This window comes from Crotalus tigris, unplaced genomic scaffold, assembly GCF_016545835.1.
Source record: "Crotalus tigris isolate CLP2741 ecotype Arizona unplaced genomic scaffold, ASM1654583v1 scf7180000017668.6805642782:7212621, whole genome shotgun sequence".
Taxonomy (NCBI): domain Eukaryota; kingdom Metazoa; phylum Chordata; class Lepidosauria; order Squamata; family Viperidae; genus Crotalus; species Crotalus tigris.
Window position 1 is genome coordinate 5946046 of NW_024096554.1, and position 27750 is coordinate 5973795.

Consider the following 27750-nt stretch of genomic DNA (forward strand, 5'->3'; position numbering starts at 1 on the left):
GGAGGGAAATTAATTTGGCCCCCAAGATTGAATTACCATCAAGCATGGTTCCAGATTTGATCAATATTTTCTGTATTAACAGCAATTTTAGACCTGGAGCGAACTTGGACACTGAAAAGTCTAATTATGTTATGACTTAGTGTATTGTGCAAATACTCATTTTTTTCAGGCAGCTTTTTGATCTCTAAAGCTGATGTCTATTGAAGTAGGTTTTAGTCAGGTAGGCACTATTATTTTTATAGTGTTTCTATTCAATATCTTTTTATATTTAAATCATAAATTCATATTTTATTTGTATTTTATTGATAGTTATTTTTAGAAGAAGGATAAAATACACGCACCCCAATAGCACTTGCTGCCTATGTATGAGAAAGGTGCTGCAACATGTGCACAGTTCATTTATTTATATATTTCTCATTTTTAGACTGCCTTCAAAGAGGGACTCCATTAGAAATTTCATTAGAAACAGTCAGCAGTTAATGATATATAAACAACTCACTCCCACTCACATTGCACATGTGCAGGAAAATATTGAGACTGAATATTTTAACGTGAGTCGTTAGAAATGCTGAGAAGACAAAATACAATGTCAGTATTAATTTAAGCTCTTTCCCAGAAAACTCCATACACTAAAAAAAAAAAAAAAAAACCTGAATAACACTGCATGGTTATTACTAAGGCTGGTCCCTCACTGCTCATACCCGCACACATGCTACACTTAAACATTGCAATATCCTAGGTTGGCAAGAACTTAGTGCGTATGAATGCCAATACAGGCTAAAGAATTGGTAGCTGTGATTTGACATTGTTGTATTTGCTGTCCTCAACTCTCAATGACTCCGCCAGCCTACAAAAGTATGCATACAACTTAAATAAGACAGTTCACTGATTATTTGCAAAACCATTATATTCAAAAGTAGAAATGTTAACAGTAGTATACAACAGGAAAAGCAATATATGGGAAAAAGTCATGGCATGTTGCCTAAATTTCACTTGGGCTTTAAATTATAATATCCTATAGGCTCAAATTATAAGATTTTTTTTTAGCTACTGTCCAGTTAACTAGATGAACATTAAAGTCTCTTGAAAACCTTTCATGCTGACTTTTGTGATATCTTCATCTTCCTAAAGTTAAGGGAGAAATATCCACCAGAGGCAGCTAATCGTGCAGATGCTCCCAAGGCAACAGCTGGACTGCATGGAACACAGAATTTTGGAGAGCTCTGAAGCTCAGCAGTAAAGACTAAGGCATTGTGACCAATGGCACAAGGTTCAAAGTAATGATTAGCATTATATACCGAAACTGTTTGAGTTCCAGGAGCATCATTAATCGTGTTTTCTGAAGCAGTTCTTTCTACATAGTAAAGAGAAGAAAAAGTGGTCAGAAGTTATTTGTTATAGTGCCTGGATCCAACTCTTTTGTCCTGACCAATCCTACTTTAACTAGTTCACATTTCTACAATGTAGGCATAGGTTCTGCTTTCCCACATCTTCTCCTTAAATCATCCTAATTTTACTTTTGATTAAACAAATATGAAATCATATAAAATCAACAAAACCCAATTTTCATCATGAACAGGAAGTGCTAACTGAGAAGAGGAAGCTGTTCTCATGTCCCTAAAGGAAACCCATCTAGACTGCATGATGATTTCTTATCTGAAACATGAAGAGCAATAGAATTTCTGTGTAAATCAATAGTCAATATTTCTCTATTTTTCACCCATAGCTCCCCTATATTTTTCCTTAAATGTTAACTCTTTCAGAATCAGTATGTCCCATACTATTCTGGTTAACCATCAATTCTGGTATCTCAGAATTTAGGCTTCAACAGAGACCTTCTATGGTTCAAAAGTTGATGATTTTGTAATCTTTACTGGATCTGATTTTGTAATATCAGCTTAGCTACAAATCCATTTTAAAAGGCTATGACATTTTGGCAACAAATTTACTAATACTATAGTAGCAGCAAAGTTAGCATCAATAGAAGACCAATGCATATATATACCATGCAACACAGATGTTGATGGAAGAAGTTGGGAATGGCAAGCAGACAATTTGTTTACATCTGATTCATTTTGACTCAGCTTTTCTGATTTCTTGGAATGAATGATGGAAACATAAAACTCTTCTAACGTTTGTGACGAAGAATCAGGTATATCTCCGACAGAGGATTCTATCTGCAGTCAAGTGAAAAAAGAAACCTGCTTTAAAACACAGGATATCCATTTGATTGACATTGTTACAATTAAAAAAAACATCTGAAGCATAGGCTTCATATGGCATAGGTGACGGTCACATAACTTTGGAATGGCAAATATGGCGAAGATCTGAAAAGTCTAACAATACACCTATATTTTGCATATCTTATAACAATCGTTATAGACTGTGGAGTATAGTTACCTAGTTGGATAATGAAATGTCTGTAAACAAACAAGCTCAGAAAGTACCAAGGACTCCAAAGTTCAACCCTGAGTTATATATATTTTCTTCTTTTGGAATTGCTACAGAACATACAACTGTCCAGTCTAATAAAAACTTTTCTCCTAAATAGAAACAGTACAAATCAAATTACCTTTATTTCTGCTGTCGAGCTCAGAATTTCATTTGGGGCTTCCAGATTTGGATGATCGGCTGTCTCAATGGCACTGGATGCATCCCTGTTCTGCCAAAAAGGAATTTCATTTATTACAAGGAGAAAATGAACTTCCTCCACCCCTTAAGTCTTGGAGGGAGATCCAACCTTTAAAACTATGACAAAAGGACCAGAATGGTGGAGAGAGAACAGAGGAAACCAATTTACATATTGAATTGCCTGGGACTCAAAGCACTATGGTAGCAGCAGTGAGGGTAGCAATCTACTTAGTTAAATAGAGTTAAACAGAACAGTTATTTGCATTCTTTAGTCAAGAAAATAGAAATCAATTGAAATGTTTTGGTGTTGAGAGAACTCTTCTGGAAGCTGTGAACTTTACAAACGCAGTGCAAAAGAGATACAGACATTATTCACAAACTTTTTAGTAGTAAACTTTAATATAGTATTTTTGTTAAATCAGGGTGGGGAAGCTTATAACTATTTGCAGATCCATTATGTAAAGGGGAAGAAAAATGATCAGTTCTTTTTTTCCTTTCAGCATCCAGCTGGGGCGGATTCTATATGTTTAATGTTAAATTTATTTGATATTTGGGTCATTTTTTTCTCTTTTTACACATTTGTTTTATTTCTTTTTTTGTTGTTAGTGTTGGATGTATGTTTTTCTGTTTTTTATTTTATTCTTGTTGCTAAAACAATATATATTGTATTTTTCTGTGTATAAGACACTATTTTTTCCTGCAAATACCCTGTTCAAAAATCAGGTGCGTCTTATACAAGGAAAAATAATGGTAACCTCCGCAGCCCAGGGCATGCCTGTGTGGGCTGCCATGTCGCCTGGTGCAGGTGTCAAGCCCGTGGGCTTGCCACTAACAGGAGGGGGGATGGGGCAAGATCGTCGGCCGGCCGAACTTCTGGATTTGCTGGCTCAGCTGTTCGGCGCTCTGCCGAACAACTGATCGGCGCGGAGAAACTCGCATGCTAGAGCATTTTATACAAGGGTGCGTCTTATAGATGGAAAAATATGGTATATTTCCACATACACATACACACACCTGGACTGTTTTTTCCTTGAGTGAGGAAGACCAGATGACTGAAAAGAAATATGATTTTCCAACCACCCCCACCCCCACATCCTGTCAGAATGGATGACGTTTTTTGAATGAGAAGCAAAATGTCTTCTTCCTCCTCAAGGAAAAAACAGCCCATTTTCCTTTTGAAAAAGCACCTTTGAGACAAATATGACCTGGATGACTGAAAATCTTCGCAGACATGTACTGTGTATCTTTTTAATGCTTGTGAACAAAATGGACTTACAAACAACCTTTTCGGATCATAACTTGTTTGTAAGAAGAACATATCTGTAAAGTTCTGTATTCCTTACTGAAGATAAGAGTAATTAAAACTTTTAACTATATAAATGCTTGTCAGTCTGCTTTTGTCACAAGTCACTCCTCAAACACTCTTAAATCTATTAATAGACCAAACGTGATGCTCTTGTGAGAAAAGCAAGTTATACCATCATGCATTTTAGGTTTCCCAACTGGCAAAGTGAATTTAGTAGAGTTTTAAAAAAGGGATTTCATTCTTTTGAATTTCATTTTTTTTCCAAATAGGAAAATGGTATTAGAGGAGGGTTAAGTTTCTGGAAATTTACATTTATTTCAATTTAGGGATGAGCAGAATACCAAAATATCTGGGATTTGAACAAGATTTCATCCCATTAAACAAATCCAACCGGTAGGCTATGATACTCCTTTGAACACAGTTGCTGTTTGGATCAGAGGTCATCAATGATTAAGATTCCTTTTTACTACTTTTGACTATGTTCTCAGCAGTACTCCTGCCTGAAGAAGTCAGATCAATTTCTCCATAGCGTCCAAATCTTGATTATTTCATGAGATTCAACATGAGGCTATCTTTGAAGTTAAGCAATGGTCCTTCAAGTTCAGATTAATTTCTGGGGACTTCATGGATATATCTGTGCAGTCCTCTTGACAACACAACAGTAGAAATAGTTTGCCTTTGCTTTCTTCTTAGATGATTCTGGCATCCCAATCTAGCCTAATTTAAACCCAGTCTAAGTACTCTCCAGGCCTGACCTTTCTAACCCCAGACACAATCAGATAGGCACTGCTAACTGCTGAAGGGTCCTTAAAAAGGGGGGGGGATTTTGATAGCCCACTACCATATCAGCAGATTCCAGCAGCATAAAACATTCATGTCTGTGTCCTATCCAATCTGGAATTAAAGTTTGGACAATGTAGCTAAATATCTGCTTCTTTCCAAGCTTGCATACTGCTCTGTGAGACCTTAGCATCTGTTATTTGAATAGAGCTTTTAGGATATTAAGTTTTTTTAACAGCAGCATTCATGTTATGAAATACAACTAGATCTTTACTTACAATTGATTGCTTAGTGACTGAAGTTATGGCAGACATCCGTCGCCCCCAAAAGATACTAATGAACCAAATTCAAAGTTCTGACAGCTGGGCAAGTCATGTGATCACATTTTGGGCACTCAACAAAGGGCCTACCATTTACAGCTTCCCAGAGTCATGTGACCCAATTCACAATTAATTTTTGCCAGAAACCTGCATTTACTTTGTAGACAATGGGTTTGCTTAACAGACACAGTGTTTGTTTTATGACCACTGAGTTTAATGACCACTACAAAAAATGTTATAAAATTGGGTTGGTCATGATGACTGGCTTAGCGACTAGCACAATTTATGACAGTAATCCTGGGCTCAATTATGGTTGTAAGTTGGTGAATACATGTACTGTTCCTAAGTACAAACTGAAAGCATTTTTAAGCAGGCATTTAAACCATAGCCTTAAGTTTTCCAAATTATTTTGGTATTCTGCTCATATGGTATGCTTGCTGGCTTGTAATGATTTTCCAATCTGTTTTTATTGCCATCCTGTTTCCTTGTTTTAGTAATTTTGTATTTTATCCTTTTTAGTTTCAATCAATTTAAAGTTTATGGATACTGATAGATTATGGGGTTGTTGTTTTTTTAAAAAAAAATCTATATACTACAAACTCTGAATCTTTGGGAGTGAGAGCACTGCATCTCATTTCAACCTTTGGATTAGTAACACTAAAAACCAAAAACAAAATCTACCTTTTGAATCAAACCTTGGTTGCGTTGGATCTCATTTTTGTTGCCTTCATCACCTGAAGTCTGGTCAGAAACTACCATAATATCAGAATTTAAATTATCAGAAGTATCCTTATTTTTCTTTTCTTCATGATATATTGAAGGCAACCAGTTCTCATCCCAAATTTCTTGGCATAAATACACTGGCTCCAAGTATGGTATTTCAGGATCTAAGGATTGGCTTGCTGTATGCTAGAAAATGTTTACAATACTGTCATTTTAATTATATATTTAATTTCAAGTACAGAATTTTAGAGAATTTGTTCATTAGGAAATCCCGCACAAAATTCCATTTATTAAAAGTAATCCAATCACTTGTAGCCATTTTGTTCAACTCCTACACTGTACAGGGAGTCCTTACTTAACGACTGCTTGTTCAGCAATCACTCAAAGTTACAAAGGCACTGAAAAAGGAGATTATGAGCGATCTTTAAAGTTGCAACAATCACAGCACCTCCATAGTCACATGACTGACATTTAAGTGCTTGGTAACTAATACATATTTACGCTAATCACAACATTCCACAATCACACGATCATCATTTGTGATTTGCACAGCCGGCTTCCAACAAGCAAAGTTAATGGGGAAGCCAACAGGAAGTTACCAATCATGGTCATGTGACAGCATGTTTAACAACCATGGGTAATTCACTTAATGGCCACAGCTGGAACTAAGGTCATAAATCGGCACGGTCACAGGACTGAGTTGCTGATCCCAATTACGGTCAGTAGGTGAGGACTACCTGCATCAACTTTATAATATAGTTTAGTAAGTGTCCAATGATTTAAGACACTAAAACATTTTCAACATTTCAAAATGAATATGGGTGGAATTTGCTGAATAAATACTCCCACATATTCATGTTTAACTTTTATCAGAGACTTTGCAATATTTTATTCATGGACCTTTCTATTTACTATCTTTTCAGTGTATAAATAGAAAATGCTAAATACTGTAATTGAAACCATCTTAAAGTCTTTTTTATGTATGCTTCATTTCCTAATCCCACTGACATATCTGATTATGTAATCTCACATTCATTGTTTTAAAAGGAAAAACACTGAAAATGTCTCAGTAGACGCATTAACATTTGATTGACAAAGAAATATTTTAAACATTATGAAGAAATATTTATGTAAGATTATCTCATTCCCTCAGTAGTAATATTAATAATAATAATAATAATAATATAGGAACTGCTTCCATCCTGTGACGATATCTGTAATACCATCAAACATCCACATCTGTCTATCCCAGGTCCTGGGTAAGGACTCGATAGGTAGACAAAATGCCAAATCCAGTCTGAACATCTGGCTGACTGTGCGATGATCCATAATAATAATAATAATAATAATAATAATAATAATAATAATAATAATAATAATAATAATAATAATAATACTGAAAGCTCTGGATAGGGAGACCAGTAAAATAATGACACTTCATCCAAGCAGTGACGTTGATAAAATCTACTTACCAAGGAAATTCTGTGGGTGTAGAATATTGTTAGTACACCAGACAGTTGAAGAAGAAAAAGGGGCATTGGAATATTATCTGAAGGACAGTGAAGTCCCCTGCTGTGGGGTGGGCTTTCCCATCTGCAAATGAGTGCTATAGTTGGTTTGGGCAGCCACAAAACACTCATTTACAAGAAAGTAAACTAGAAGGATACTCCTTCATTACCTACCATGCTACTTGTTTTTTCTCTAGGCAAGTGAATGTATATCTAAACAAAACATTGGATTGTGGCAACCCATTATTTTCATTTTCTAATACCTTTTGGTCTGAAGCTGGGTCCAGAATAACTATTGGGAACAGAGGTAATGTTGGAGGCTGGTGCTCTAATTTGCATCATGCAAACATGCATTTTAATTTAAAAATATAAGGACAGCTCATGAAGGAAGTCGGATCAATGCTAAGAGATTGTCAAGCGCTGTAGTACACAATGCAGGGCATCAAGAAAAGTTGTTTGTTTCTGACTTTAGAGCACCAATCTGCCTCAACACAATATCTTTGGGATTCACCCAACCATACAACCATAGTTACTAGATGCTATTTTAGAAGAAAAACTAACCCTTCCCCAGTTTTCTGTGATTTTTACAGGAACAGAGTAAAATACACGAAGAGCAATAATCAGACACTTAGATTTTCCCACCTGTGAAACTATTACATTATTGCAAGTCTCTGAATTTGTTGCTGGGAAGTTTACAAGAAAGTCCTGCTGAAGCAATGAAGTGTCTGCTTCTGTGAAATCAGCCAGCTGGTTTGGGTTTGGTTTCATATATAGCGTAAAAGGATTTAACTCTCTGAAGCCCTGTTAAAGTAAAAATAAAGAAATACTTAATAACTTCCAATCTGGCCGTGGAAACAAGCTGCAACCCTGGATGGTTAATGCTACGTGGGAAAGACCCTGGGACATTGGGCAAAGAGAGGCTGCAAGGGAATGGTCACATAAGAAACAGTATAGCCCATAAGTATAGTAGCTGGGGCAAGGGGCTCAGAAGAGAGACTCTGCTGTTTCTTCCGCTGTAAAAGAAATGGGGGAGAGGAGGACTGCATTTTCCGACTTTCATGGTTCTGTCAAAGTGGCTTTACAATAAAGTAGAATTAGCTTATCCGGTTGTGATTTTTATCTGGTTTAGCACACAAGGTCAATAGGATGAAACTTGTTTTCATTTGCTGTTCTCTTACAGCTCAGTTTGATGACTTCGGTGCTATTTATATAATGCTACCTGTACCTGAAGGTAGAGTTACGACCAGAACACTAATTTGTTAACTAGATATGACGCCAACCCATCGATAGGCTGGCTTGCCTATTACTGATTTTTGATTTGTAGTTTGATTAGAAAATTGAGTTGTTTTAAAGGTAATTTTATGAAACCTATTTTTTTATACCCAGGTTACTTTTCAAAACTTTTTTTTAAGTAGAGAGATCTATGTTCAGCTTTTTTTGTATCATTATATTGCTTTAAAAATTGTAAGAAATAAACTCCCATTTCCAATATGGATTTGTTTGAAACAATGTCAGTTCCCTTATGATCTTCCTGATTCATTTTTTTTCTTTTCAGTCAAGCTCAAGCCAGTTTGAGAATTACTTGCCATAATTCAGCATTGTAGCCCCACCCCATCATAACTTGTCTTCCTTTTACCTTGGAAGGAATGTTCTCCCTACAAATGAGAGCATGGCCCTCTAATTTCAAAACATTGTGCAAGTAGACGTCTTCTTCGGAACTGGTATCACAAAGGAAGAGGTAAAGAACATCATTTATATATTCATCTACCAGTCCCACCAGCAATTTCAGCTCACACAGCCTTCGGAATTCCTTTATAGCACTGATAGACCAATCACCCTTTATGCAGAAAAAAAACAGAGAGGATAAAGCAGAATATAAAATAAATGCAAAGTTTAGATTTAGAATCAGAAAAGCACAAGTTCAAGTATTCTCAGAGTCATGGAAGGCTTTGGGAAAATTTGGAGGAAATAATGTTGTGCTATGTATGTTGCCTTCAACCCCTGGAGAAAAGGAAAATATAAATCTAATAAACATATTTGCTTTGTTTTTCTTGATTATTTTTTTTTGCCAGTCTGTCTTAAAAATATGAGTTTCAAATTTAACTTCTTCCCTAGTTAATAAATAATCTTAAACTTCTCTTCCCCTGCTTTTACATTTTCACTGATTTATTCATTCCCTGACTTATTCGACAGTTCCAATGTTTAAATTCCAACGCTAACATTGCTCTGTAAGTAAGGCAAAACTCTTATTCTTTCTTAATGTTGCAACTTATTTTTTCTTTGAGCCTGTTTCAGCAGTTTTTTAAATTATTTAAATCTAAAAAAATCCAGATACTAAAATACAAAGTAAGCAAAATATTTAAAACAATAAACAACTACATGAAATTATTCCAGAATCTTATTCAGTATTCTCTGCTCTGTTGTTTCTTCCTTCACTCCTCCCTTCACTTAATATCAACCCAGTTCTTACCCTTAAATCAAGGCAGCTAGCCCAACTCCATCTAGTTTTAGTCATTTTCTATTTTTGTGCTAGAAGTGGGCAGGAGAAAAAATGTGTATATGTATGTGAGACGACTAGCTGATATAGACAGATGTGGGATCAATTACTTTTTATTTTCATTTACTTAAAAGTATTATCCTGGCCCTACCCATTTTGGAATGTGACTTCTGTTATACATACACATATAAATATATGTCATTCACTGACAGAACAAGGTAGAAATCTCCCAGGTTAATTTAATTTGGCAAGTGTGAGCTGATACAGTGGGCAAAGTAGAACTTTACATAGGACTTTTTAATCTATGCATATCATTTTCTTCCCTTCTTGAGAGGGATTCTTAAGTTCAGGGTCATCTTCCTTTTCATTAAATAAAGCACAGACCTCTGATTTCAGGGGAGGCCTTTTCAGGAATAGATGAACATGCTTCAAGATGCAAGGATGTATTTGCTACTGCCTAAATTCACCTAAACAACTGAAAAAGATCCCCAGAAAAAGATAAGATGGTATCTTAAATACTTTGGTACATAACATATTCCAAGAGGCATTCAAACTATTTGAAGGATACAGGTATGTTCTCAATCTAATATTAAGTTTGTTACAGCAAATTTCAAGGACTACAACATAGCATTCCTTATAAAAGATTATTTTTATTTAGTGTATGGCACCTACAGAGGTCATGCAATCACCACTATACAAATATATAAAAGGAAGGAGTCTGTGCAGATTTTACATTAAGCCAGCACGACCCAAGACATTTCTGTGATCAAGTGACCAGCATGACATCACAGAGTGCTGTTACTTTCCCACCACAGTGGTACCTATTCATCTACTCGCATTTGCATGCTTTCCAACTGCTAGGTTGGCAGGAGCTGGAATGAGGATGGAGCTCACCCCATCACGTGGCATCCAGATCTCAAACCTGGGCTGACTGCTGAGCCATCACACTGCATATATGTATGCACACACACACACACACACACACACACAATATTAGATAAAATATTAAATTAATAAATTCCAAATCACTGGGACAATCTGTGCTAGATATAATGGAGAAAACAACATAAATCTTACAGCTTTTGACAATCATGCATTCTAATATATGATCTGACTAACTTCACTATTAGTTTTATATCACTTGTGCTTTAACTATTTCCATTTTGAGCTTCTCAAAAAATTGTGATTATCTCTTTAGTTATCTCCAACCAATTTCCCAGATAAGAACCAAATGAATAGGAAATTACATACCTCTTTTGGCTTCAGCCAGGCTAAACAGCAAGGGATAACTTGGGCAGGAAGTTTTGCATAGCAATGTCTGTTGGAAGAATGACATAATAGGCTAATTCAGATTTATATGCTTTTGATTCATATATCACTTTAAGCAATAAGCCATATTTTGCACACCATTATGCCTTCATGCATACACTGTACTAAGCGAAAACCAAAAAACTTCACTATAGCTTGGTTCAGTGTGTGATTCGACCACTGACTACATATGCACATCACATTATAGTATACTCTGCTGAAAGGGTCAGAGCACAGTTTAACAGGTTGGCAAAACAATCAAAACTTGCAAAGCCAATTTTTTGTTTTCTTCCTTTTTTAAAAACGTTTATATTACCTTGCACCTCTGTGAACTGGTTAGATGCTAGGTAAAAGTAGAAAAACAAACAGTAATTCAGAAAACCACAAAGAAATAATTCCTTTCCATTCACATATCACACTAAGTAAAAGATGCAATTAATGAATAAATCACCACCACGTTTCCGCCTGATGTTCACTACTCTGAAATGAACCACACATAATTTGCTTGTTTTCAGAGCATGCAAAGCCAAAACAAGCCAAGGTCGGAAGGTTGATAGTCCAATCCTAGGTAGCAGCAGATGTTTCTTTCAGGACGCAAAAAGAAAATATCTGCTGCAAACTCCATGTAGGTGTCAGGAAGGGCATCTGGCCAGTAAATGCTCAGCTCCATTCAGTTGCCCCAACTTTACTCTAAATTAAGGGATTATAGGGTCAGAGCGATCAGAAAGTGTGATCAGTGTAAAAGTTGTTGTATATCTGATCTTGGCACAAAACGGAGAAGGCAATGGTAAGGATCTTAATTTGTCAGTCTGGGTAATGACCGCCAGATTAGTGTCCAAATCTCGATCAATATTAAGTCTAAACTATAGCATGTGATAATGGGGTAATGAAAGACTTAATATACATCTTTAAAGATAGTTTACTTACTTGAGAAACCTCAGTGAAGATTTTTGAGCTACTGTTATATTTCCAAAGTCTGGGTAAAACACTTCAACTTCTTGGTCATTAAGAAGTCGATGAATGATAACTCGGTACCACCATTTGTCTTTAGAATTCTTTACACAACAAAGCTGGCCGGGACGGATGAAGGCTTCAGGCATGACATAACGATTAGTTACATATTTACTAGAATAGCATCGTCTGAAAGAGAAGATTCAAATGTATCACCACTGTAGCTTCCTATATATCTGGGGGAGTCTGGTAGTACCTTTTCAGTTTAACAAATGTTATTATAAGCTCTGCAGCCTGAAAAGGTGCTATCAGACTCCTCTTTTTTTGGCTACCATATACTAATACAACTTTCCTCCCACAACATTATAAACATGGATCAGTACTGAACTGCTCTGGATTGAATTCAATGGGACCTCATGTTAACAGAAATTGGACTGGCAAAAAATACCCAGTTTTAAAAATCCTATGTTTTTAAACAATGTTAATTTTTTTTAAAAAATCAAACAGGTCATTTGGGAAAAGTTCAGCTTAGAAACACCAGAACAAAGACATCCTTCATTTTCATGAGCTATCTCTCTCCTGTCTTGAGAAAAGCTGAAATTCCCACTGGTAGGAACGCCTTCCTCTTTCCTGAAGAATACATGTACCTTATACTGCTCATTCATCTTCTCTGGTGGCTTTAAGGAATGACTCTGCTGTTCCCACATAGTGGAGGAGCACATTTTTTTTCCTAGTCCCAGAACAAACCCTGAGAAATAGCACTAGGAAGCAGTTGGTGTGTCAATCTTTGAACTCCCAACTGGCCATCTTAAGGAACCTCCCCATATCTCATATCATGATATAATAATAGCAGGCTAAATTATCTAGTGCTATTTTAGCAAGTTTTTCTTCAAGCCTCCAAAAATGTTTTCAATCTAATCTTCTTTGCTATTTTTTTATGGCAATGGTTACAAGCAAGTTGTGGAAACCTAATTAATGAAAGATTATGACAATGTTTAAGTTCTTCCCCACAATTTTTCAAACAAATATGAGAATTATAAAATGAAATGTTGAAAGTACACACTTTGAAATGTGCATGGATAAACTATCTTGAGAGCAGTTGCACTGCAAGTGGTTGAGAGTTATGGATTACAGGCATCCATACACAAAAAACAACAACAAAGTGAATTCTCACTCTCTCTTTAATTTTAGTAAAGTTTGTGCAAAAGCAGATGTCTCTAGAACTCTCAAAAACTGGCCAAATATATCTTCACCTCATCTCAATCATGATATTTTCTAGCTCATCAGAAGTTTCTCCACTGTAGATCCGGATATGGAATTGTGAAGGAGACACAATGTCCTCCACAAATAATCCAACAAAAGCATTGTTGTCAAGTTTAGGGAGACTGTAAAGGGTTTCATCTTGAACAGCATCTGGTGGTACTTCTTCTTCCATTATTTCCTGTATAATGTTATCTTTCTCTATGCCTAGGTGCTGCAAATTCAAGGAAAGAAAGAATCACTTTCACATAAAATGCAGGATGATCATGGCTGAAAGAAACCAATGCAAAGAAACAGAAAAGCTATTCTTTCAAGATTTTCATTGTGATGTTTGAGCTTTGTGATCTTTGTGATGTTTCAGCTCTTTATATTTGAATTTTGTCTCTGACCACTTTCCATTATACTATAATACACATATGCACAGACATTTGAACTGAATACCTTATTTGGCCAAGTATGATTAGACACACAAGGAATTTGTCTCCAGTGCAATAGTGTGTTGCCTGCCTTATTTTGTAACTTGTATATCATTTGCAAAAAGGTATCCCTACAGTCTCTCCATCACCCACATCATACAGTATCTTCCACCTTCATTTTATATATCATTTAATAAACAGAAAGGACTGCACAAAATAGCATGAACAAATTTAAAAATCTGCATTAAATCAGTGGAAGAATACATATCTTGAAAGGTATGAGAATCTTAATATCTAAGAACTCTTCACACCAACATTACCCTAACATTTTTTTCAAGGAAACAATAGAATTAATTATTGCTTACCCATGGGTGCTAGTCAATTTCAAGTACTCTTAAATGAAACTTTTTTTCCCGCTTTTCATTCAAGGTTTAGGCTCAATTTTGGCCATTTCCTGAAATACAGTAATTTTTGCCAGGAAAATAATGTGGGAACTCAGTCTCATTGATTTGTCCTCTCTTCTCTGGAATACATTGGTATACTTTGGAGAATCCATCAGAGAAGTTGGGCTTTTAGAATTTTTCACTGATTCCACCATTTCAATTGTAAATTCAAGAAGGGATGCTGGGACAAGTGGGACATTGCTGTTCAATTTTTTCCAAGAGATACATTTTGGGATCTTGGAAGTATTGAATTGATTTGGAGTTAAATTATAATAAGTCTAACAACCAATTCTATTCCTTTTTATCTAATTTAATTACTGAGTAAACTAAATTAGTAATGGATTTTATGAGATCAAAAAGGCTATTCAACATGGATAAGGTTAAGGACCTTGTAACAGTTGGTTGTCTACTTTATTAAAGCTCTATCTGTTATAGATAAAATGTGTTCTCCCTGAAGGATCAGATTCACACTCTGGTAATATTCATGGTCCATTTTTGTCCCTTAGAAAACAAGTAGCCTCTGTAAGCTATACCAGTATTTTTCCCAGCTAAAAACACCTAATCTATGACATACACACACAAACATCTCAGGACAGATTACAGCCTGGGTTCAGCTAATCATGTCTTAATAGATTCTCATTTGGACTACACATGGCCTTTGGAAGTGCATTAGTAATGTCATATTATTAAAAATATGGTTGAGATTACTAAATAGAATTGAAAAATATGAATATGCAATAGCTCCCATTCCATTTTGGAACCAATTTAACATACTTGTTTTCCTCGTTCTGGGGCTTCATCTCTAGTACAGAGTACTGAAAGAGTACCTCTCTGTACAAGTGAATACTAGACCTTGAGTTTTTCTTTAGAGGCCCCACTGAGTGGCACTGGGTACAGCAACTGATATTTTAAGTGGGGGTGCTCACAAAGTAAATACCTTCCCAGAAATTTATCTGGTAACACCCCCCTCCCCCAGTCATTGTCACTTTGAAGTCAGGCAAAAAATGCTATTTTCTTAGCCTTTCCAGCTCTTGAATTTTATTTCTGTTATTACTCTGTGCAACTTTGGTTTTATTACACTTATTTAAAGTTAAATGCTCTTTTACTACATAAATACATATTATTATATCATCATACCGGCGTTACCATCTTTGTTACTACATTGAACTTAGTCTCCAGTTTCTTAGAATCCTCAGAAGGGGAATCCCAAGTGGGCAGTTTGTGCTCTTCAGAAGCCTCCTGGTGTGCTAATAAACTAGACTGAGAAATCTTAACATTTGTTTGTTCATCTGTAGGAACAATATAGATTTATATCAGAATACCCAGAAATTTTCATTCAAAAATAAGAAAAATTTTGTTCTTAGGAATGCTGTGATTCTGTACGTTATAAATCGTACATTTAAAAAACACTGGTTAATCTGGCTATTTTAATTTTAGAGCAAACAATTCAGTGGGAGATATACTCCAAATTCCTGCAGTGGTTTTCTGGTGAAACTCATGCCCACCTGACTGCTCTTTGCCTTTGGAAATGCAAAACAGAGAAAAATTTTCAGAAGCGCAGAGCACTCTTTGTAGCCTTCTGACTTTTACCCACCTCCCAAAAAGCTGCTAGGTAAGCACAGTGGTTCAAACTCCCAAATAATATTACCTCTTCCATGTTAAGTCATACCTGGGGGAATGTTATTTAGTTTTTTAATTATTTGTACAACTCTATGTGGCTCATAACAACAATGAACAAACCTGAACTATGAAAACTGTAAAGCATAAAAGTATAACATTATTTGCATTGAGCTATTACAGCTTTAAAAGTCGAGTTTCATAACCAACCTTTATTATACCTAACTTGTCTGATTTTAGTGAAAGACAGAAATACAAGCTATAGCTAGCATTGATTCAAGTTTTACCTCTATTCAGTATCTTGAAGTAGACTAGGCAACTAACGCAAAAACATGTAAGTGTACAAATAAGCCTTGTATCAAGTGTCATCACATAGCATTTATTAGGCTCCCTGGAATCTACCATGCTTTATCTTCTGCAGGGAGAATAGAGTTTAATTTTTTTTTATTCAAATTTGCATCTTATATAAAATGTCCTTTCCAGAACATCAAATAATGTTGATTATCCCAAACAGAGCAAGCATTTTAGGCTAAAACAAAAACTTCAATTCTCTATGTTGTATAATTAAAACAGTGTAGTTTTTTATAACTATTGTGTACTGTTCTGGGGGAAGTTTGACATATCTAGTGTCATTGCACCATGCTCTCTTGAATCTCCCAATCAAGATATACAGGGATGGGTGCCAACCGACTGAAAAAAATTAAGTGGACAGAAATTTCAAATAAAATGAATGGCGATTTGATATCCCATTCAAACATTATCTTCTCATATTCTCAGCATTTTGGCCAATGAAGGATACTTTCAGTTATATTCCCCAATATCTAGAAGACCTCATCCCTGCTTTTCTGTCAAATTAACAGTGAATTACTGAGGTTGTTTAGTTAGATTATTTAAAAGAAGCCATATCTTTATCACATTCAATCCATTTGGTCACACTCCCTCCAAGACTCTCCTTGAATATTAAATAAAGATCACAAAGCCTCCATAATAAATATCACAAGACCCCCCGTCACGTTTAAAGCCCTTCATCGCTTGGGATCAGGTTATCTGAGGGACAGTATCTTACCAGTCACATCTAACTGACCCACTAGAGCAGGGAGGCAAGGAATGTTGCAGGTCCCGTACCCTAAAGAGATACATCTGGCGGGACCCAGAAGAAGGGCCTTCTCTGTGGTGGCTCCCTCCCCCTGAAGCATCATCACTCTGGAAATTAGACTGACCCCTCTCTCTGACACTCTTTCAGAAGGTCCTGAAGATGTGGTTCTGCCAGCAGACCTGGGTAACCCAAAGTGGGACAGAGCCCATTAAATGGCTGGCATGAGTTTGTGTTGTCACAGGGATATGGGGTAGGGGGATTGTCTTATTATTTTTATTTTTTATTATTTTTATTTCTTTTATATTGTGTTTTTAATTTCTTGTAAGCCACCCTGAGTCACCATGAGTGAGTAGGTGGCAATATAAATTTTCCAAATAAAAAAATATACTTTACTACTTGTATAATAATGGAGAGGTCATGTTGCATGTTGCAATTTCCCATTGCAAACACATGCACAACATATTGTGTGCCAAGAACACAAGAACAGAACAGTCACTAACCCAATTTTCTGGAAGATCTGTGCCCCTAGGACTTCCACTCACCATCTGGTAGGCTTTGTGAATCAATGTCAAAGATGAGCCAATCGTTTTCTCCTTCTCTGCACTCAATACGGAGAACATCATTAAGGGCACCAATAAGTTCCATCAAATTTAAGAAACCCAGTTTTCTTACAGCCAATTTTTCATGAAAATATTCCTAGATAAAGAAAAAAATCTTAGAAATCAAAAGAGAAATCCATGGCTAAATTTGCAAGAATGATTAAATAAGAAATTAGTTAACTTACGTAATAAATTTGCCAGGATCTAAAGTGACATCTGAATAACAAACCTATTTTGCTATTACTACTGCTATATCATTTCCAAATAAAAATTCACAACTTAGAGAAAGAAGTATACGAAACCAAGAATTATGACCCTCAATGTCTCTGCACCTGGCATTATCTGCATAGACAGTCAGGCAATGTCATGTATTGACTATTTTTTATACTAAAAATCCATGCAGTAGTTAAATATTGCGCTACTTTAGTCCAGAGTATACACTGTCCTATAGAATGCCATATAGAATGAGAAAAAGAGAAGGCTTGCAGGTGCAAAAGGCAGTAAACACAAGTAAATCTGAATAAACAAACAACCACTACCTCAAATTCTCCAGGTAACTTGGAAGCATGGAGGCCATTTGGGTACTGGGATACAATCTTAAAAATAAATCATAGAGTGATTGTTAAGCATATTTACAATTTTGGCCCAAAGAGTAAAAAAAAACATTGTATCTAAGCAAGTTTGCTATTGTGGGAAAAGTAGAGGATGGGAGCATTATGTATGCTGCTTTGAGTTGTACAAATAAAAATAGGATATAAATAATGATGATGATTTACTTGGAACAGCTTACAGCCTGTGATGATACTTTTAAACCCATCAAGCAACATTTCTCTAACCCAGCTGCTTGGGAAAGACTCAATAGATGGATAAAAATGCCAAATCCAGTCTAAATATCTGGCTGACTGTGCAACAAATCATAACAATAGTGGAATGGATTGTGGCATAAATCGGCCATGGTAGTCCCAGTGGTTATTGGCACACTGGGTGCCATACCAAAAAATCTTAGAAAATTTACACATTGACAAAATTTCTGTCTGTCAGTTACAAAAGGCCACACTGCTTAGAGCCACACATATACTACCCTGATATATTGCAACATCCTAGGTTCTTGGGAAAAACTTGATGCATATGAAGGCCAATACCAGTTAAGGAACTGGCAGCTGTGATTTCACATTGTTGAGTATAAAATATTGATTATATTTATATGTGTCTAAATATTTACAAAATGTTTCAATACCAGTACTCTTTATTCCTAAACAAAACTTCCATACTTTGACCATAGCAATATGACATTTGTCTACTCTGATTCTGCTAGCATCATTTTTATTACTTTGAAGTACAAACAAGAAAAGAAACCCAGGTGGTTTTGCACTAATCTGGGTATTCTTTGAATTCTAACTTGATGTGGAGGGTAAATGCAAACCAAATTATAGTTTGCTTTAAGAATAAAGGAAGGAGAGGGAAATCTCAGCTTCCTGGTAATAGAAATAACATTGTGGATCCTGGTGCACTTTAACCAGTCTTAAAAATTGGGTAGGGCATTCTTGTGTTCAAAATGCTCCTGTAGAAATTCCCAGGACTATATGCAGAACTCATCAGATTTCTATGGAAAAGACACGTGAGATCCAAACAGCAAATGTTAAGAGATATTCTAGAAGATGGTGAAGCTGCACCAAAACTTGCTTAAAAAAAACAAACAAAATAAAACCATTTATGAAATATATATCCAAAAAGGTATCTGTTAAAGTTATATGTTAAAAGGGCTATTTACTGATGTTAAGAAAATTTCAATTTTGTTAAAAAAAATAACCAGAGAATTATATATAACAAAAGAAAAATATAAAAATTTTATAAAAGATTTAAAAAATAAAAAAAAACTAAAAAAATGTTGGGTTTTGTTAAACAAAGATTTGAGGAAATTCACATTATAAGATTTGTAAATAAATATTATTTGTATCCTAACCAATACTATTGTGTCTAAAAATTCAATATCCTTTCAACGATAGGTAAAAGCAAAGGCAGAAAAATATGTGTGGATTTCTTTCCCCGCCTAGGTAGTTTTTAGTTTTGGTATGTCCACAAAAGTTTATGCAAAAGCTGGTGGGCCAAAATGTTAATTTTTTTTCACTAAGTTTGAAGCATTTCCCTTTATCACTGAATGGATCCTACGTATGTTCTCTGGGTTGCTATCCTCAAAATACAAAACTACAGCTAAACAGAATAGAGTACTTACAATTTTAATTTTTTCTTTAAATTCTGAGCTGATTATTCCTCCAGGTCCTTTTTGGGCAAGGGCAATCTTAATTTCTTTCTTGAGATTTGAGGGGGGAAAAGTGAATTATCCAGAGTGAAAGGAAGTACAAGTACATATAACCCCCCCCCTTTTTTTTTTTTGCAAAATTCTACATCTCAAGTATTTTATGAAAACCTAATGTAAAATTTGCATTGACCATTTACAATAAAACAAGTGTTTAAAACTTATGCACTAATCTAAAACCAAAGAAAATGCCAGAATTGGATTAAAAACCTTCCCATCATAGTACTGCATTTAGCACTGTGGCTAGCCAGAGGATTCCAAGAGGTCAAAAGCAGAACAGAAAAGTAACAAACATCTTCCCTAAATGACAGCAGCAACCAAGACACAAGGAAGTCTTGTTCAGTGCTAAACATCAATCACTAAATAACAAGATGTTTTCTTTTTAAAGTTAATGGAGTATAGTGTTTCTTGATCCCTAAAAATTTCATATATTGCAAAGAATCTTATATTCAAAAGGCCCCTGAAAGGAAATTTTTAATTAAGAGATTTGGCTAAGAGACCTATTAATACCTGTTGTAAAATAAAGATTCAGAAATGTATTAAATTTGGGTACGGTATTTTCCATATATAACTAATACAAAGCTAACAGAAAGAAATTTAAATAGTTATGTAAATCAGTACACCAGATAATTAGTAATTAATAGCATTTGCTGATTGAGAAGGGATGGGAAACTCCAACTTTTGCATTACAGTGATAAGCAGAGAAAGGAACTTTCTTTTCAAGCATTTTAGTAGTTTTTTTTAAACTCTTTTCATTTTTTTATGTGAGGTAAGAATATTGAGAAGCTTATATTATTTCTATTAAACAAATGTAGATTAGTTAGATGTATGTATAGATTAGGCTGAGATTTGAAGAGAAGAGCTTACTCAACTGTGATTGATATATATAAGGCAATTTTATTTTTCCATCCATTTATTTTAATATTCTCTTTCTCAAGAATTATTTTAAAACTTTATATTAAATAGTTGGATATATATTTCTCTATTTCTTTTTGTAAAGTGGCCAGAATAAATTTATCATACAATGTAATAAAGCAGAAATAAATGTTAAAAGCTAAACTAGTAACTGCTCCTACCTTTTAACCCAGGAATAATTAGAAAACAGACTTATTCTCTGAATATTGCGTGAAACCCCAGAACTTTTGTTGATTGCTTAGGAATATAGGATTTAAACTCCTTATACTGTGCAAGGATGTTTAAAGATAGGTAATCCAATGTCCATAAGGATTATCACTTTACCTTATATTAATCATTTAATCTTCACAGATTAAGTGTACTTAACTACAACTTCCAGAACCCCATGGATAAAGGTGTAATTCAGCATCAAAAACAGCACCACAGTTTTTCCGCTACTGATACCAATTTTGTTAACTGTTTTTGTCAATGGCTGTATATCTTCAAAGATAACATACTGGCAGGACTTAAGCCAGTAGTACATACAGCAAGATCCCAAATATCTGGAAATAAGACCATTTAAAATATTTTTTCCCTTAATGATAGGGATTGGAGTTTAGAGGATGGAGTTCTTCACTGAATCCATTGCTCAGCTAAAGCAATGTTTTCACAATTTTTAAACAGCCAATTCAAATAAAACATAAGAGATACTGATAGACAGGAATGAATGAACAGATAAATATTTCTTACACTGATTGCATGAATCTGCTGGACTTATGAAAAATGGACATTATAAATCAAGAATGGGACGTCATTTGGATAGCTGCGTTGAAAAGTTATATGTGGGTATGCGTAGAATATGGTTTTGGCTAAGTGTAATATTTAAAATTGAGTTCACAGTGAGTTTCTGTTGATTTGCTGTATAAAATTAAAAGGCATTCCATGCCAGAGAATTTCTGTGATCTAAATGTATCCTTCATTTCAGTCATCTCTAGGGTATAATACTTTTACTTCTTACTTGTCCCATCCTCTCCTCAGCTCTCACTTTTGGACTTTCAACTAGTTTCATCTGTGTTTGCAAATCATCAGATTTCTTGTCTGCGGTTGACTGCAGAACATCCATAGGCAAGACTGGAGAAGGCATCTCTGCCACAGGTTCTGATACAGCAGCAGGCAAAGTTTGCTCTGTTTCATATGACTGGACTGCCATTTTGCCTTAAGAAAGCCAGCATAAAAATTTCAGCAGTAATTACACACAACTCCATTTTCTATTTCAAGCCAGCCAATATTTAAGTTCTAAGCAGCAAAATTTCAATCTTTCACCAAAAGAGCAGTTGGGAGAATGAACATGTATGTCTGCATCAACATATAGTATGTAACCTATAAAGATATGCATAAATCTAACCAACCAACCTTCCAACAAAGACTATTGTAATAAATATACCTTTCTTTGTCTAATCCTCATTAAGTTAATTTTCTTACTGGGAATCCAGCCAGCTGCTGTAAGCTTCAACCTAAAGAAGCACTGAGCAATTCTACTATTACTATTTCTCCTCTAGGTACAGGCAAGAGTGCTTGTATTTATCATTTCAAAGAAAGTAAATGCTCTCAGAAGGAAAAACACCACCACAACCTCAATCACTACAGTATATAGCAGTGATGGCGAACCTTTTAGAGACCGAGTGCCCAAACTGTAACCCAAAACCCACTTATGCATCATCAGGTGCCAGGTGGGTGTGGCCCATTGGGTGGGCGTGGCTGCAGTGGTAACAGCAGACTGGGTGGGATTAAAAAGTTCAATCAATCAATCAATCAATTTTGCGAGATCTTTTTTTTCCCCACGAGAAGTTGAAATTGACAGATTGATTAAACCTTTTTTTTTTTTTTGCACACGGCAGCAGAGGCCTAAAGCGAAAAGGTTTTATAAAACCCAGCTGCAGGCTTAGGACTGGGGCGACGGCATGTGTGCCCACAGAGAGGGTTCTGAGTGCCGCCTCTGGCACCCATGCCATAGGTTCGCCAACACTGGTATATAGTTTCCAGCAATTCTCAAAATCTTCGTAATCAAAGTGTGATAAATATATTCCAGTTGAATATAAACATTCAAATTTCAGTTGAATATAAATAAATACTGTCTTACACTCTGACAACATTTCTGGTTGCTTTGTAAGAGGATGTTCTTTTAATGTCATCAAAGAGCCTGCTCTTGTTTGCACAATTTGGATAATATCTGAAGCTGCATTCAACACCTCAAACATTGAGAAGAATCCGTAACGTATGAATTCAAATGTGCGTCCAAAGCGTTGGGCAAAGGCTTTGTCAAAATCTGAGAGCAAAACTGGGGAAAATCTCAGCACTTCCTTCAGCTCACTTTTTATAACAGGAGGCAGAGTAGGAGGACCTCCTCCATGCCGAGGCAAGCTCAGAGAATGTTGGGGGCGCAAAGTCACTTGAGAGCAAGAAGTGGAAGGCAAAGGGAAATTCAGCTTATGTTTGGAAGGTTGTGGCTTATTTCTGCTCTTTTGTCTGGCAACCAAGCTTGCAATCCTTTTGGTAGATTCATCAGCAATAGCTAAAAGACAGAAGAAATAATGTGTATTATCATAGTGCTAGTTCCCAGAGTTTGCTTTCTGCAGGCAAAGGTATTTTTCTAATTGTTACAGGCCATAACCTCCCAGTCTAGCATTATTGAACTTTTTAAAACAAACACTCCCACAGCTTTCTACTTTGTTTCATTTGCAATTTTCTCTCCCACCTTTTTGGGATTTTACAATTTAAGTTTCAAATTCTGTGCTGCTCTGAAAGCCCTTATTAGCTGAAGATAAAATCATGATTTAAAAAAGTATAAAGGAAAATATAAACTATTTCCAATCTATTAGATGCATAACATAGTTTGGCAATAACCCTGCTACTATTTGCTAAGTATAATGACCCAGATTTGCAAGATATCACAACTCTAAAACACTGTACAAATTTAAAAATATATAAGGGACTGCAAACAAATCATTATATTGCAAGTTTGTCGATAGAATTGGGAAGACCAAAGAAAACAGATAAAATAAAATTCATCTATCCTTGTGAAAACTTTTCTAATTAACTAAAACTTTACTTGTAAGCATGAATGTTTTATGCATCACAAAGTTATAACAGCCAATTCCTTGGCCAAATTAAATCTCTTGTCTCAATACTTATACCTCCCGTATATTTTTTCAAACATCACTTCCCCATGCCCTGCTCTTACCAAATTAAAATCAAACCCACCTTTGAGAACTATAGTGCCATCTCCTTTTGGACATATGTTAACAGTATCAGGCATATCCTTCACTAATTCCATAACAGAATGGTAACCCAACATACGCAATGGAAGCAGTTTTCCTATCATAGACTTGTATTCTTGTTCTAATTGGCAAAGGGTAAGACCTTCCTTGCTAGGTGTCAACAGTGACCTCACTTCTTTCTTCAGTGAGTTCATACGCTGTTCTTGATCTGTCATGTTTACACTGACACAATGAAAAAGACAAAGAAAATAGTATTTCCTATGATAGAAGAACCAAAAATGTCAGAGAACTTTGCCTATGGTGAAGAAGTAATAGAAGAATACAAATACAGACAGTCTTAATTTAATAAGCATTCATTCAGTGACTGTTCATATTTACAGATGGGGCTAAATGAATGGTATTTAGAACTGGTCCTTGAGTTATAGTCTGCCCAGCACCCCTGCATTTACATGATCGTGATCTATGTGCTTGGCAACCATGATAATTGCAGCATCCCTCACTCAATGGCCACTTGTAATCTTCTCTGCTGACTTTCCACAAAGTCAACAGAGAAGTCAGCAGGGAAAGTCACAGGTCATCACAGTAAGTCACACCCAGCTACACACCATCCCACATCTGGCAACAGCCCTGTTGCTGGTCTGCTTGCAAGCTGCCTTGAACTCACCTAATAATCCATTTTCCTTAACAATGACAATAAGGAGTGTCAGGCTTGCCATCACTAAGTGATGGTCACATATTATCATGCTTTACAACCATATTGCTTAGCGATGGAAATTCTGGTCCCAATTACCATTGTTAACCAAGGACTATCTGTACCAATAAGCAGTAGCTCTTAGTACAGTGATGGCGAACCTTTTAGAGACCGAGTGCCCACTTATTTATCACAAAGTGCCAGAGCTGCATCAGTATTGTGGTGCCCTCAGGGGGAGTGTGGGGGCATGGCCCACTGGGTGGGCGTGGCTGCAGTGGTCACGGCAGACTGGGTGAGTGGGGCCAGGGCCAGGGTGGCACAGGCCAGTCCCTCACCATTTCCAGGGCATCCCTGGGGGGGGGGCAACGTGCTTGCTCGCTCATTTTCTGCCCTGTTGCTTCCAAATGCCATGAGCTCGCTACTCTGGCGAACTCTGCTGGGGCAATGGAGTGCATGCCCACAGAGAGGGCTCTGCGTGCTGCCTCTGGCACACGTGCCATAGGTTCGCCACCACTGTCTTAGTACAAGCTACCATTACAGCTTGGAGGAACCCCAGAAGATAGTAATATCTTTTTGAAGCTCACCTCAATTCCAAAGAAAAAGTCCCATTAAAAAAAATCCAAATTTACTTCAAAGAAATAATTTCCTTTTATTTTTTCAGCACAAATGCAACCCAATCATAGTTCAGAAATTTTAGTTTTCTCCTTCTGAAAATATACTCATGTTGAAAATTCCCCTTGAGTCTATACATTATAAATATCTTTAACAATTAATATGAAGGTTCTAGAACTCTATTACTCTACTATTCTACTACCATAGTATGCTCTGCTATATGCATGACTGATTTGCTGGTTTGGGGGGGATGGTACAGAGGGAAGGCATTATTGAATGAAAAAGCATATTTACATCATTTATAAGCACAGCAGTCTATGAGCAGACCACAGCGGGAAGAGGTCTTAAATAAAATTCCATGTGAAAAGATGACATTGCTCTTTGATCTCCACTGTATTAACAACCATTTTTAAAGCCCCGCCTGAAGTGATTGGGTATTATGCCTGCTAATAAGAAATCTAAAATATATACACCAATAGAAGAAAATATATATAGCTCAGGGTTCAACTGTGAAGTCCTTAGGGCTCTCTGAGTTTGACTGTTTGCTTGCAGACATTACCTCTTCAGGTAATGAAAATGTCTATAAGCATAACCAAGTTCAGAAAGCACCAAGAACTGCAATTTATTTATTAAAACAATGAAACAAATTTATTAAAGTCTAAAGCTGTAGACCACTCAGTAATCTTAAACAGGGCATGCATACTTTTGTGAGCTACCATTAATGACTCACTTGTTTATGAAATGGGCAGCTTTAAATAAAATTTAAAAAATCCCAGTAATATAGAAATTACAAAATATAAGGAAAAAAATCCAAACAAAATCTGATTAAACTTTCTACATTAAATACACTCATTCTGTACAATGACTACTATAGCTATATTTGTAACATTTTTATATTTATATCTACCGGTATGTTTATGAAAGGAATCCTGTGCAAGATTTTTAACTTAGTCTATTCCCTCTTCCAATGGGCTTAGGATAGAGGAAAGAAGTGGGGTTTTTTTTAAAATAACTTTTTCAGGTTCAGATCACCCCACTTCACACTTGTTTAATCCTGGACAAAAATACAAGAGCATGTCTTCATACAAGAGCATGTCTCCATGCAGCCATGTTCACATGTCACATTTACTAATTTTTTGGCTTTGCACAATAAACTGATCTATTAAATGTGGAATGAATTCATATAATAAACTAATTTAATATTTAGCTGACTATAGTTGAGTATCATGAGAATGTAGTCTTGTTCTTTACTCAGGTGAGGAATTCTTAACTGGAACTGCGGTGGTAGACAGAGGGCAGCTTTTCAAACGTGCAAGTGGGATCCACAAAACTGAAAGCTCTCCCACCGAAAGCCTCTTAACGCCATTCTGCATTTTATCTGACAGCAAGTCCAACTGAAGTAAATGGCGTTTGCTTTCAAGTAGTTGTCGAATTTTACCGTTGTAGCCAGGACTTCCGGCAACCAAGCCAGTTCTACACTTGGGAGGTTTCTCTGGTCTGTGTTTGACTGCGGAACTATTCAGCCAAGCCAGCTCCCATTTACAAATTTCGTTTGCTTGGATTTTCTCAAGGTCCAACACTTACAACCCTCTTTTCCCAACAGAATCCACACCTGCTCCAGTAGCAGCGCCTTGGTTTTAGAGTTTGAACAACCTCCACACCAACACCCTCACCCGCTCCGAAGGCCTTCGCCCCGCAGGCGCCGACTACAGCACCAAAGCCAGCTGCGCACGCTCAGTCCGCTCAGTCTCCCTTCTCAAGAAGAAAAAAAAAGGTTGACGGGTGCAGTCTCGCAGCCTCTTCCTTTTATATTTTTTCAACCGGAGAGTCCGCTCTGTAAAAACCACTCACAGACACCTGGCGGGGGAGGGGGAGGGGGAAAAGAAGAGCCGCGTGAGCCTCTGGCTCAGCTCTTAAGGCTCGCGCTGTGGCCGCTCGGGTTGTCCGGGCGCGGCTTGGGATTTTTGAAGCTTCGCCGCCGGCGCTTGGTGTGAGAGGAATGGCGATACCGTTTACAAGGAAAGAAGGAAAGAAAGAAAAGGCTACGTTGTTAGAAGTGTATCTCGAGCAGTTCTCAGGATCGGGGTTTCCGGGGGGAGGGATGAGGGCTGAAAAAAAATCAGGACAACCACTTGGGGCAGCAAAGAGAGCTTTGAATCCTACCAACCACACAGACAGATGTGTATGTTGTATATCGTGTGTGTGGGTGTGTAAAAGTTTAAGCAAAATTCCCTTCTCCCCCACATAGTATATGTGGTTTCCTCATTCTGAAGTCTTCTATCAGTGGCCTGGGAGTTTGAGGGATTTGCGTAGTGTCTAAGCTGTTTGTAGCACTGCACTTTTCTGGATAGAGTTTCGATGTCCTGGGATCTGTTGGAGCCACTCTCTTACCTTAGGAATCATAGCTTTGAGTGATCCTACCACCACTGGGACTACTTTGACCTTTACTTTCCACATCCTCTCTAGTTCTTCCTTCAGGCCCTGGTAGTTTTCTACCTTTTCA

At 36.4% G+C, this 27750-nt stretch overlaps 1 protein-coding gene across 9 annotated transcripts; it reads right to left on the minus strand.

Annotated features, from left to right (window-relative positions):
- Nucleotides 1–889: 889 nt before the first annotated feature.
- TDRD5 (tudor domain containing 5) lies at nucleotides 890–27271 on the minus strand. 9 transcript variants are annotated; one of them, XM_039337166.1, is made up of 17 exons: nucleotides 26921–27271; nucleotides 23928–24166; nucleotides 22807–23238; nucleotides 21685–21881; nucleotides 19689–19766; nucleotides 17995–18051; nucleotides 17399–17552; nucleotides 15281–15432; nucleotides 13278–13498; nucleotides 12001–12213; nucleotides 11017–11083; nucleotides 8905–9105; nucleotides 7911–8069; nucleotides 5719–5946; nucleotides 2573–2662; nucleotides 2006–2177; nucleotides 890–1354 (listed from the first exon to the last, which is right to left on the minus strand). In XM_039337166.1, the coding sequence occupies exons 2-17, from the start codon at nucleotides 24157–24159 to the stop codon at nucleotides 1095–1097; spliced, it is 2913 nt and encodes a 970-aa protein (XP_039193100.1). In that variant the 5' UTR covers nucleotides 24160–24166; nucleotides 26921–27271; the 3' UTR covers nucleotides 890–1094. The 9 variants fall into 9 exon arrangements, with proteins under 9 accessions (XP_039193100.1, XP_039193102.1, XP_039193104.1 ...); XM_039337168.1 differs by having other exon boundaries at nucleotides 24024–24166; nucleotides 26860–27271; XM_039337170.1 differs by having other exon boundaries at nucleotides 23038–23238; nucleotides 26860–27271.
- Between the last annotated feature and the right edge of the window lie 479 nt (nucleotides 27272–27750).